The sequence below is a fragment of the Meles meles genome, chromosome 8 (assembly GCF_922984935.1).
Source record: "Meles meles chromosome 8, mMelMel3.1 paternal haplotype, whole genome shotgun sequence".
In the NCBI taxonomy this organism is placed as follows: Eukaryota; Metazoa; Chordata; class Mammalia; order Carnivora; family Mustelidae; genus Meles; species Meles meles.
In genome coordinates this window covers 115,679,801-115,693,271 of record NC_060073.1, presented here as the reverse complement: position 1 = coordinate 115,693,271, position 13,471 = coordinate 115,679,801, and the positions used below count along the sequence as shown (strand labels likewise).

General features: G+C 39.9%; 1 protein-coding gene across 3 annotated transcripts in view; it reads right to left on the bottom strand.

The window, feature by feature from the left end:
* The window catches only part of GUCY1A2 (guanylate cyclase 1 soluble subunit alpha 2), a 297,534-nt gene that overhangs the window by 30,434 nt on the left and 253,629 nt on the right, over positions 1-13,471 (bottom strand). For all 3 annotated transcript variants that reach the window (XM_046015025.1, XM_046015026.1, XM_046015027.1), the window contains exon 7: positions 8,761-8,915. In XM_046015025.1, coding sequence (XP_045870981.1) covers positions 8,761-8,915 — 155 coding nt within the window. The remainder of the gene's footprint in view (positions 1-8,760; positions 8,916-13,471) is intronic.

The following is a 13,471-nucleotide window of genomic DNA, read 5'->3' as shown; positions in this document are numbered from 1 at the left end:
CACCTCACTGAGGATTATGGAAGGGGCAGGACCCAAGGGCCCAGGTCCTGTGTGGCTTGTGGGGGTCTCCTTTCTGTTCAGTGTAAACAAAGCCATCCACAGCCACCGTGTCTCAGCTCAGGGGGGCACGAACTCCTCGAGCAGCTAATCCATTCTTTCATGTCATTTTTTAAAATAGAAAAATGTTAACATGGAAACTGTCAGATCATCTGTGGTATGCCCATAATTGTGTTCAAAAAAGTGGAATAAGTTTAAAAGAGGCAAAACCCTTATATAAATACCCTCTGACTGACAGGTGGGTCTTAGGCAACCTGCAGTTCCCTTTCTCATCACCTCAGAAATCTAGATACCTTTCCTCTGAGAGTCATTTTCTCTCTAGATATATCAAATTTTCAAAAATCTCCATTTTATTATTATCGACTTCTATCTATATATACAAATTTTTTTTTTTGCTTCAGGTTTCTTTTTAAGATATAATTTTAAAACTCAAGGGACATCCAGGATAGACTGAAGGGTAGGAGGACCCTGAGCTCACCCGCCCCAAGGACACACGGAGGTAACAGCCGTATCTGCGCGGCTCACTCTGGAAGTGACGGAAGACTGACGGAGCAGACCCTGCACAGTCAGTCCTCGAGGAGAGGCCACACTGAACAGCGCAGGAGATGGTGGAGATGCAGTTGGGAATCCAACTCCCGGCAAGACCAACTGCCAACGGAAGGGGCGTCACAAGCACGGAGAGCAAGAGCGAACGGGGACCCCGCGCTTCAGGAGCCGGCAGAATGACTCACCCTGAGAAACAACAGAGAAACAGCGGTTCGAGAAGAACTTGGGGTATATGTGAAGGAGACTTATTCGCTGATCTCAGCTACGTTCTGCATGGGCAGGGATCTTTAAGAGATTTCTCTGAGGAGGAAAGTGCTGGTGGGCTTCATTTTTCTTCCCCTCCCCGAGCCTCGGTCGCTGGCCACTTACAGGAGCCACGAGCACTTTCTATCCATGTTGCGAGAGTCGCGGACACAGCCGCCACTTTCCTTTGCGGCCACCACAATTCAACCCACCAAACTTCGCGGCCCCCTTCGAAAGCAGCTCCTGTCCTGCCACACTTTGTAAATAGCTCGGGCAGGGGTCAACGCCGCTCCCGCTGCTCTGGGGAAGGGGGGAGATAACCTCTGTATTCCAGCGTCTTGGTCTCCCAGCGGTCTGCAGAGGCAGGGAGCCCTGCCCTTCAGTGTGCCAACAGCGGTGGGGGAGACGCTCACACACTGATGAGAACTCCCAGGCTTGCAGGGAGCAAACCCTGCCCTTTGGTACTACCTACAGTTCTGGCAGAAAGCCTAGGTGCAGACACTCAGCCCGACTTCCAGACTTGCCCACTAATGAGCCCACAGCAGCCTCGTCTTTCAGCAGTGGGGAAACTAAACGCCGATCAGTGCCCCGACACCAGGTAAAGCAGGTCAGTGCAGCAGGCTGGGCTAGAGGCAATCACGGCTCAGCCACAACGGAAAGGAACATGTGGCCCACTAGGGGGACACCCCTGGAACACCTAGTTTGGGTGACCAAGGGGATAGCCCTACAGGACACCCCAGGGCCTCTTCTTCACCAGATCACTACTTTAAAGACCAGGAGACATAACTGACTTCCCTAATACATAGAAACAAACACAAAGAGTCAGACAAGACGAGGAGATAAAAGGACATGTCCCAAATGAAAGAGCAAGACACAGTCACAGTAAAATAACTGCATGAAACAGAGATTAGCAATGTGCCTAATATGGAATTCCAAGCAGTGGTCATAAAGATAGTCTCTGGGATTTGAGAAGAGAGTGGATGGAATAATGAGAATGTCAACAAGAAGACAGAAAATGGAAAAAATGACCTCTCAGCAGTAAGAAATGCAATTAATGGAATAAAAAAAATGCGCCACGTGGAACCGACAGCAGAGGAGAGGACACGGAAGAGTGGAGCAGCAATCTGGAAGACCAGGAAACGGAAAGCAACCACGCTGAGTAAGAAACAGAAAATATTAATAAATGAAAAAAGTTAAAGGAGCTCAGCAGCATCAAGTATAATAACATCAATATTATAGGGATCCCAGAAGGAGAAGAGATAAAGAAGGGAAAACAGGGATGCATGCCTGGGTGGCTCAGTCAGTTAAGCATCTGCCTTCAGGCTCTGCTCATAATCCCAGGGTCCTGAGATCAAGTCCTGCATGGGGCTCCTTGCTCAGCCGTCAGCCTGCTTCTCCCTCTGCCTGCCACTCCTCCTGCTTGTACTCTCTCTCTCTCTCTCTCTCTGACAAATAAATAAAATCTTTTTAAAAACAGGAGGTGGAGGAGAAAATTTATTAGAAGAAATAAGCTGAAAACTCCCCAAATCTGGGGAAGGAAACAGACATTCAGGTCCAGGAAACAGAGAACCCCTAACAAGATAAACCCAGTCGGCCCATACCATGGCAAAGAACAAACAAAACAGCAAAAGCAATGATCAGGTATCTTACAGCTGCAATACAAAAACACACAATCAAAATAAAAGGGGAAACCCTGTAAGGCTATCTGCAGAAACTCTGCACGCCAGAAGAAAGTGGCAGGGTAGATTCAAAGTGCTGAAAGTTAAAAACAGAAAAACAAAAAGAAAAACAATAACACCAAAAGTACTCTATCCAAAAAGACTATCATCCAGAACAGAAGGACAGAAAAAGAGTTTCTCAATTAAAAGTTAAAGGGATTCATCACCAAACCAGGCTTATACAAAACGTTAAAGAGAATTCTCTAAGTATAAAGGGAAGGCCATAACTGGAAGAAAATTATTAAAGGGAAAAACTTCACAGATAAAAGCAAATATATAGTAGAAATAGATCAATCACTTATAAAGACAGTATTCAGGTTAAAACAAAAAAAGTGGTAATGAAATCAATTATATCTATAAAAATTAGTTCAAGAATACATAAAATAAAAAGACATAAAATATAATATCATAATCACAAAATATGGAGGAGGAATAAAAATTCAGTCCTTGCAATGTGTTTGAAATTAAGGAACTGTAACTTTAAATACAGACCACTGTACACATAAGGTGTTAGATATGAACACATGGTAACCACAAATCAAAAGCTTATAATACAGACGCAAAAACTAGAAATTCAAGCATAACACTGTTCAAAGCCATCGAACCATAAGGGAGACGAGCAAGAGAAGAAGAAACATAGAAGAACCAGGAAAACAACCAGAAAACAATTAACAAATATATGCCTATCCACCATTTTCAATGTAAATGATCTAAATGTTCCTATTAAAACACCGAGGATGACTGAATGAATAAAAAAACCAGACCCATATGCATCCTGCCTGCAAATTTCACTTCAAACCTTAAACACATGCAGGCAAAAAGCGAAGGGATAGAAAAACATATGCCATGCAATGGAAGTGCACAAAGGGTAGCACTTCTTGTATCAGACAAAATCAACTTCAAAACAAACACTGCGGCAAGAAGCAGGGCAGGGCGTTACATAATGATAAACAGAACAGCCCATCAAGAGGATATAACAATTTGCACAACATAGGAACACCAAAATATATAAAACAAATATTAACAGAAACAATTGACAGTAATATACTACTACTTGGGGCTTTAACACCCCACTTACATCAACAGATAGATTCCCCAGACAGAAAATCAATAAGGGAAGAGTGGCTTCGAAACTCACGTCAGACCAGATGAACCTGACATATATACAGAATATTCCATCCCTAAACAGCAGAATAAAAATTCTTTTTAAGTGCACAAGGAACACTCTCCAGGACAGATTACATGAGAGGCCATAAAATAAGTTTCAGTAAATTTAAGAAGATTGAGATCACATAAAGTATGTTTTCCAATCCTAACAGTAAAATGCCAGAAATCCACTATAAGAAAAATCCAGGAAAAAACCACAAACACACAGAGGATAAACAACATGCTACTCAACAATTAGTGAGTCAACCAAGAAATCAAAGAAAAAAAAAAAATCAAGGAATATGTGGGACAAATGAAAATGAGAACATGGCAGTCCAAAACCATGGGATGCAACATGGGATGCAACAAAAGCAGTCAGAGGGAACTTCACAGCAATACAGGCCTACCTCAAAAAACAAGAAATTCTCAAAAAACCTAACCTTACACCTGAGGAGCTACAAAGGAAAAAAAAGTACAAACAAACCCGAGGTCAGTAGAAGGAAAGAAATAAAGATCTGTGCAGAAATGAACAAAATAGAGACTGAAAAAATTTTAGCCAGATTCATCAAAGAAAAAAGAGGATTCAAATAAAATCAGAAATGAAGAAGAAGAAATAGCAGCTGACGCCACAGAAATACAAAGTATTACAAGAACATATTATGAAAAGTTATATGCTAATATGCTGGAGGACTTAGTCAAATGGATCAATTCCAGAAACATACCGTCTTCCAAAACTGAATCAGGAAGAAATAGAAGATTTGAACTGAGCAATTACTAGTAATGAAATTGAATCAGTAATCAACAAACCCCCAAAAAATAAAAGTTCCGGACCACATGGCTTCATAGGTAAGTCCACTAAACATTTAAAGAAGAGTTAATACCTATTCTTCACAAACTGTTCCAAAAAATGAAAGTGACAAAAACTTCCTAACTTAGTCTACAAGGCCAGCATTATTGTGATACCAAAACCAGACCGAGACACCACAAAATAAACAAAATCAGTTCACCTCGGTGGCTCAGTCAGTTAAGGTCAGACTCTTGTTTTTGGCTCAAGTCATGATCTTAGGGTTCTAATATCAAGCCATACATCAGGCTTCACACTCAGTGTAGAGTCTGCTTGTACCCCTTCTTCTGTTCCTCCCTTACCCTGGAAAAATGAAATCTTAAAAAAAAAAAATACAAAACAACCAACCAACCAACTACAGGCCAATATATCTGATGAACATAAATGCAAAAATCCTCAAAAGGTTAGCACACCCAATGCAGCAACACATTAAAAAATTATTCACGGCGATCAAGGGGGATTTTTTCCCAGGTATATAATGGTGCAGGTCAGCCAGTATGATACATCACATTAACAATAGGATAAAACCACAGGATCATCTGAAGAGATGCAGATTATAGCATCTGATATTTTCAACGTCCTTTCATGATGAAAACTCTCAACAAAGTGGGTGTAGAGGGAAAAGAACTAGACATATAAAGGCCATATATGACCAGCCCATAGCTAACATCATACTCGGTGGTGAAAAACTGAGAACCTTCTCTCCAAGATCGGGAACAAAACAAGGGTTCCATTCCTGCCACTTTCATTCAACGTAGTGCTGGAAGTCCCAGCCATAGTAATCAGACTAGAAAAAGAAACGAAAGACATCCAAATTGCTAAGGAAGAAGTAAAGCTGTTGGTCTTTGTAGATGACACGTTACTATATATACTATATACAGAAACCCTAAAGATGCCACCAAAAACTATTAGAAATGATAAATGAATCCAGTCAAGTCACGGGACACAAAATCAATATAAAGTGTGTCATGTCTCTATATACTAATAACAAAGTAGCAGAAGGAAAAATTAAGGAAACAATTTGATTTACAGTTGCACCAAAAGATAAAATACCTAGGAATAAATTTAACCACACAGGTGAGAGATCTAATCTCTGAAACCTACAAAACATTACTGAAAGAAATGGAAGATAAAACAAATGTAAAATCATAGCAGGCTTATGGATTTGAAGAATTAATATTGTTAAAATGTCTATGTTACCCAAAGCAATATATAGATTAAATGCAATCTCCTTCAAAACATCTAGAGCATTTTTCCTACAACTAGAACAAATAAAATTTGTGAAGAGCCAGAAAAGGCCGTGAATGGCCAAACCAATCTTGAGAAAGAACAAAAAAGCTGGAGGTTTCACATCTCAGATTTCAAGATGCACTTACAAATCTGTAATAACCAAAACAGTAAGGTACTGGCACCAGAAAAGACACACAGATCAATGGAACAGGATAGAACCCAGAAATAAACCTACACATATATGGTTGATTAATAAGTAACAGAGGAAGCAAGAATATACAATGGGAAAAAGACAGAATTTTCACAAAACATTTTTGAGAAACTGTGCAGCTACATGCAAAAGAATGAGACTGAACCACTTTCGTACACCACACACAAAAATAATCTCGAAATGGATAAAAGGCCTAAATGAGAGACCTGAAACCATAAGACTCCTAGAGGAAAACAGAGAGTAATCTCTTTGCCATTGGCTTTAGCAACATTTTTCTACATATGTCTCCTAAGGCAAGGGAAAGAAAAGCAGAAATAAACTTGGGACCCCACCAAAATAAAAAGCTTTTGTAAAGCAAAGGAACCATATGCAAAATGAGAGTAACCTACCAATGAGAGAAGATATTTGCAAATGATCTGATAAAGGGTTAATATCCAAAATATAGAAAGAACTTACACAACTCAGCATCACAAAAACAATCTGATTAAAAAATGGGCAGAGGACCTGAATAGACATTTTTCCAACTTTCCAAAGAGACATAAGGATGGCCAACAAACACATGGGAAGATGCTCGACATCACTCATCACCAGGGAAATGCCAAACAGTCCCCCCAACCAAAACAAAACAAGACACCAGACACAATGAGACATCACCTTATACCAGTCAGACGGCTACTATCAAAACGCTGAGAAGAGCAAGTGTTGGATGTGGAGAAAAGGGAAACCTTGTCACTGTTGGTAGGAATGTCAACTGCAGCCCACTGTTGAAGGTAACGTGGCGTTTCCTCCAAATGTTAAAAACAGAAATGCCGTATGATCCAGTAATTCCACTGCCGGGATTTTACCCCAAGAAAAAGAAAAAAGACTAATTTGAAAAGATACAAGCACCCCTGTGCTTATGGAAGCATTATTTATAATTGCCAAATATGGAAGCAACCCAAGTGTTCGTTGGCAGATGCATGGATCAATATGGGGCATATATGTGTGTGTGTATATATCATATATATACATATATATTTATAACGGAATACTATTCAGCCAGAAAAGAATGTGCCTTTGCCATTTGCAACAACATTAATGGACCTAAGTACAGAGGCCACTTTTAGGCCAACAGGCTTTAGCAATGGAATGCAGAAAGGACCAGAGTGACCACCGGGCTGAATACAGACAGGCCCATCAGGCAACACCCCCCCCCCCGCCCCAAACAACCTCAAAACATCCATAGGCCCTAGCTGACCAACGGGTTACTTAAAACCAAGCACAGTGATCAAAAGGAGAATTCTATATGTCACCATACCTCCTCACCTTCTCTCTTTGAAAGCAGCCCACTGCCTTGTGGCAGACAACCCTCCTCTGCTGTCCTGCTCACCACTCGCTGTGGGTGTGTTCAGTAAATGTCTATCTCCTTTGTTCTGCCTCAGTGAATTCTTTCCTCTCCCCTGCCCCAGCTTCCAGCTGATCATTGCCCCACATCTGGAGGCCCCCATCTGATTGGGAGACACTAGAACATGTGACCCTAAATGAAATAAGTCACAGAACCACCGATACCATAGGATTTCATTTATATGTGGCACCTAAAAACCAAAACAAAGAAAAGAGACCAAAAAACTGACGTTTAAGTACAGAGAACGAACTGCCGGTTGCCGTCAGGGATGTGGGTGGGAGGACGGGTAAAATAAAGGGGATAAAGAACTACAGAGTCCCAATATAAAATACGTCACGGAGATGAAAGCTACAGCATAGGAAATACAGTCAATAATATTATAGAAACATTTTACGGTGACTCATGATTGACTGCACTTACCGTGTGAACACTGAGTAATGTAGAGAACTGTCGAAGTAATATGTTATATGCTTGAAATTAATATCACATTGTATGTTCATTATACTTCAATAAAAACAGAAAAAGAAAAAATATCAATGGTCATTATTTCCACTCAACAGTTTTACAATATGATTTCTTAGTTATCCAAATCATGGTACCAGTTAGCTTGCAGAACAATGCCAAGCATAAAACCAAAGTCTAACATACAGGAGATAGTCATCTTAATCTAGAAAAGTGCATCCTACCAATGCATTTATTCATTAATTCAACAAATATTTAAAGAGTACTTATATGTGTTAAGCATGCTCTGCAAGTTCTGGGAATATAATGATGAGCTAGACCAGGCATGGTCCCCGTACCTAGAAGGTGCAGTAACCAGTAGGCGAAAGGACATCTCCCAGGTACAAAATACAGATGTGATCAGCTGTCAGCTGTGTGTGCAGAGTTGCTAAATATGACCTTTAAGATAGAGTCTGAAGTTTAACTCTTTGCCCAATAAGTATTTAACTTTAGAGATTCATTATTTACCTTAATTATTCCAAAGAATAAAAGCAGACAAAATGTCTTTTCTCCCTCATTCCGCGGATTTTTATAAATATTGAGGAACATTTTGAAAATGTGAGGACTCTGGGTGTGACGCCGCTCTCCAACACTTGCTCTCCTGTGTTCAAACAGGTGTACTCGGAAGGGGGCAACTGTGGCAAATGGCAAACCTGTGTTTACCTCTCAGTCAAGTCGGGCTCCCTGTGCACTCTCTCCCGGTGCACATTAACATTTATGTGACAATTGCTATCTTTCAGACTGGGCGGACATACTCCTACCACCTCAGAGAATGACAGGATCAAAAAAATAAATAAATATAGTGTCTCACAAATGACAGGATGTTAGCTGAAGCCAAGGCCAAAGACAGGAGGAGGAGGAGAGGTCAGAGAACACTTACTGGTAAGTGGTAGGGCTGACATTGATGCGCCGAGGGTGACTTCCTGATTCGAATTTGCTTGCCAGAGTGACATTATTTCCAAACAGGCAATATCGTGGCATTCTCACCCCAACAACTCCAGCGAGCACAGAACCTGAGTGAATGCCTATCCTCATCTATAAAAAAGAAAGAAAAATAAAAAGGTTATATTTATGCTTTCTTTCGGCATGCAGTTCTTTTAGTGAAAGGTAGTTTTGTGAGCCACTGAACTTGGCTCTCCTCCAAGACAGGAACTGGGCCTTGGCCACTTTTGTGAGCCTGATATCTGGATCATTATAGTGCCAATGAACATGAATACCGTGGAATCAATGAATACATTAATTAACTACAGGAAAAAATTATGTTTAATTTGCTATACAAATCTGTTAATATTGTAAGTCAAATCACATTTCTTCTATACAGATTCTGTTGTAATATATAAAAAAAGTATATTCTCCCTGTAGTTATTCTTATATACAACCTATTTTTTCCCTTCATAGAATTAAGCACAATTATAAATTATTTATATTTCTGTTTATTTTGTTTAAATGTTAGATTGTCCTGAGAGAAGGATCCATATCTATTTCCCAACTGCTGAATATTCAGTACTTAGTATTGTACTTAGAGCAAAGTAGGTCCTCAACAGTAAATGATAAATGTTGATAAATTGTCAAAATTCTTCAACATTATATTAAAATGAATTTATAGAGAATTTAACCCCGAGTCAATCAAGAAGTGTCTACTGAAAACCCTGGAAAATAAATAAGTGCCGTGTATTTTACACTCTGTGAATCTGATAAAGTCTGACCCATGCCTTCCAGGAGCCCTCAATGCGCAGTTGGTATGTACTTAAATGTGATTACAGCAATCTATTCTTCAAAAAATGATCCTAACACTGATTTGGAAATTCAGCAGGCTAGAAAGAATCAAGGTACATTTCAGAAAGAAGAAAGAATATTTTCTTATTAGCATGAACGTATCTAATTAGTACATGGATATCGTACTACTGGTGTCTAGACAGAGAAACAGACTAACAGAAGAGATCGCACAGGAAGACGTCCGAGCAGATATAGGTGGTTGATATACGATAGGGTTGGCATTTCAGATTAGTGAGAACAAGATGGTATTTCCATTGGGCTGCTCTGAATCAAATGTATCTTCATGTTGAAAAAAAAACCTCCAAGTAGATTAAAGATCTTAACGTTGAAGGCACAACTTCTTTACAGTTTTAAAAATAATTGTTTTAAGTAAGATAAAGGTCAATGTGCAGTATCAATAATACTCCAAAACACAGAAATCCTCAAGAGTATACTTTGATCAGTCTCTCAGTAACCGTTTCCAGGGTGAGCGGTCCATATGGTCAGGAAGCTCTGTTCGGTCAGGGACTGGTTCCTTATCAGCAGGTTTCTCCTCATGCTTGTCACATATTCCTTGTTGGGAAACCTGAAGCTGAATCAGGGGCAACCTCATGTTCAAACTCACAATGGGGCAAAATACACCTTCCTGCCCAGGGGAAAGGTCACGACATTGCCTTTTCAGGTGATCTTCATTCCCTTGGGAGATCCAGATTTACATCTGCTATCCTTTTCCTTCTGTCTGAAAGAATTTCTTAAACAATTTTTGCATGATGGGTTCATGATGATGCATCCTTTCGGCTTTTGCATATTTGATAAAGTGTTTATTTTGCCTTCCTATCTGACAGGTATTTTCTATAATTCTAGGTTGACAGGGTTTTTCCCCATCCTTGCCATACTATGGCATTGTCTCCTTTGCATTGTTACCTGTGAAAACATCACTGCCGTCCTTTTCTTCATTCCTTTATATGTAATAGATCTTTTTCTTCTCCTGGTTGTTTTGAGTTTTTTCTATTTTTTTGGCTAGTTTTGCAAAATTTAGCTTTGATTTCTCTTGATGTTGTTTTCTTCATGTTTCTTATGTGCAGGGTTTGTTGGGTGTCTTGGATCTGTGGTTTTATAGTTTTCATCAAATTTGGAAGCATTGCAGCTATTACTTCTTCAAGTATGTTTTATATTCACCTTTCTCTCTCAGAGACTTCAAGTACATGCCTATTGGGATTCTGAAAAGTATTTCCATCGTTGACTAATTTACTCATTTAAAATATTTTTTTCTGCTTATTTTGGATGACTTCTGTTGTAATGCCTTCAAATCTACTGATCTTTTCTTTTGGAATGTCTAATCTTTTGTCGACCTTATCCAGGGCATGTTTCATCTCAGAAGTTGTGTTTTTCATCTCAAGAAGTTCCATTTGGAAATTCTTTTCCCTTTTCAGGTATCAAATTGCCTTCTGAACATATGGAATATGGTTAAAATAACTGTTTTAATACTTTGCTAATTCTAACAACGGTGAGTCTGTTTCAGTTTTGATTAGTCTTTCTCATCATTATGGGTCATATTTTTCAGTTTTACAGTATGCTAATAATTTTTGGTTGGATGTTAGGTATCATAAATTTGACTTTGTTGAGTGCTGGATTTTTTTTATATTCCTTTAAGATTTTATTTTATTAGAGAGAGTGAACGAGCACAAGCAGGGAAGAGTAGCGGAGGGAGAGGGAGAAGCAGACTCCGTGCTGAGCAGGGAGTCTGATATGAGGCTTGATCCCAGGACCCTGAAATTATGACCTGAGCCAACACAGACACTTAACCCACTGAGGCACCTAGGTGCCCCTATTTTTTATATTCTTGTAAATATTCTTGAGTTCTACTTAGGGATGTAGTCAGATTATTTGGAAATAATTTGTTCTTTTTGAGTCTTGCTTTTTAAGATGTGCTGAGCAAGGCCTGAGCAGTATTTCATGTAGGGCTTGTTATTCTGCACCACTAAGGCAAGAATACCATGGACCCAGTGCCCATGTTTTGGGAGGTTCTCCAGTCTTCCTGACGGGAACAAGCATTTTCCCCCCCCAGGTCCTGTGTGAGTGCCAAGAACATTTTCCTCTAACCCTTCCAGGGGTTCTTCCCTGTTGGACTCAGTGGTCTCCTCACATACAAACAGTAATCAGTGCTGTGCAGAACACATAGGAGGCCCCGCAAGATCTCTGTGGTTTTTGTGCAACTCTCTCCTTGCCAGTCCTCTGTCCGTGACCTCTGACTTCTCTGATATCCCCAGACTCTCAGCTCTGTCTCTTCCACTCCAGGAGTTCACTGGATGCCTCCTGGTTTGCTTCTCCCTGCGCCATAGCCTGGATGTTCCCAAAGCAATGTGTCAGGGAAATCATGTCTCGTCTTATGTGTTTCCTGTCTCTCAGGGATCACTGCTTTCTACTGCCCGGTGGCGAGTGTCATACACTGTTCTACTGTATTTTTTTCCTCCAGATTTTTAATTGTTTAAGGTACAAGTATAAATCCAGTCTCTGTTATTCCATATTAAATGGAAGAAGTGAGATAATACTTTTTTTTTTTTTTTAAAGAAACCTATCTTTCTGAAAAATGTAAGCCTGTTTCTGATAAGTGACTATCTATTTGGGTTTAAAAAGGTTTAAAAACTGCTGAATAATAATAGTCCTTTTAATTAAGATAATTATAAACCACCTTTCTCTAAAGTTAGCAAAGGATTTTGCAATATTATTGTATTTCTTTAAGTTTCTCTTTGCTTTTACAAGGCCTATTGATATTAAACTCCCTGTGTAATGCAGGCTTGCCCAAAAAACACCCAGACCTCAGATACAAAGGTTGTCAGTTGGGACCTCTGATCACTGCACTGATCCCTTTAAGCAGGAGGCGAAAAGAAGTGACTATCACATTGACACATCTCCCAGCCTCCTCATTTTGTGCTTTTTGTTTGAGAAAAAGACACCACACCCCACGCCAACTACACGGAAAGCTTATATGGTTCCACCAATGCTTCCTTTCAAAAGACCTGAGGGTTTTTTTTTAAACCAAATTATCAAAATGAGAATTATTATAACCTGAAAAATGTTGATGATCAAAACCCTGATATCTTGGGGTGGGTGGATGGAGAAATGGTCATGTAAAAAATTTATCTTTTAGAAGGCCACTGACAACATGCACAAACATATCAACAACCAACAAAGAGCACAAACCTGTTGTCCTTGTCTCTACCATATAATAAAATGAAATTCGGAGAATTATTTAATTGTGGAAGTAAGGAGATCTCATGGGAACTTACAAATGGAATCATCAGACTGTTTTATTTGCATCTCCTTTGACAACTTATTGAGATTTCTGAGGAATTACTGCCTATTTACGGAAATAAATGATTGCCCCACTCAGAGTAATGTCAAGAACATCTAGAAGGTACACAAAATAGATACATTTAATGCTCAATGAGGAATTTAGATTCACTTTGAAGAGATTTAACATTATTTAAATAATTTAACCAGTCAGTACCATCGGCATCTATCTGCCCAGTACCTCCTAACTAAAGAGGGGGGCTGCGCACTAAACCAGGGGTTGTTACCTGGGGACATTTGCGCCCTTCAGCCAACATCTGGCAATGTCTTCAGACACTTTATTTTCACACTGGCATGGGGAGCTCCTACTGGCATCTGCTCAGCTGAGCTAGAGATGCCCAGGGCAGCGTCCCCACAACAAAGGGTTTTCCGGTCCAAAGTATCAGCAGTGCGGAGTCCGAGAAAACCTGCACTGAACGGACTTCCGGCAACTGACAGATACTTAGAAGACCAGCACACACGCAACATAATAAATGCATGAA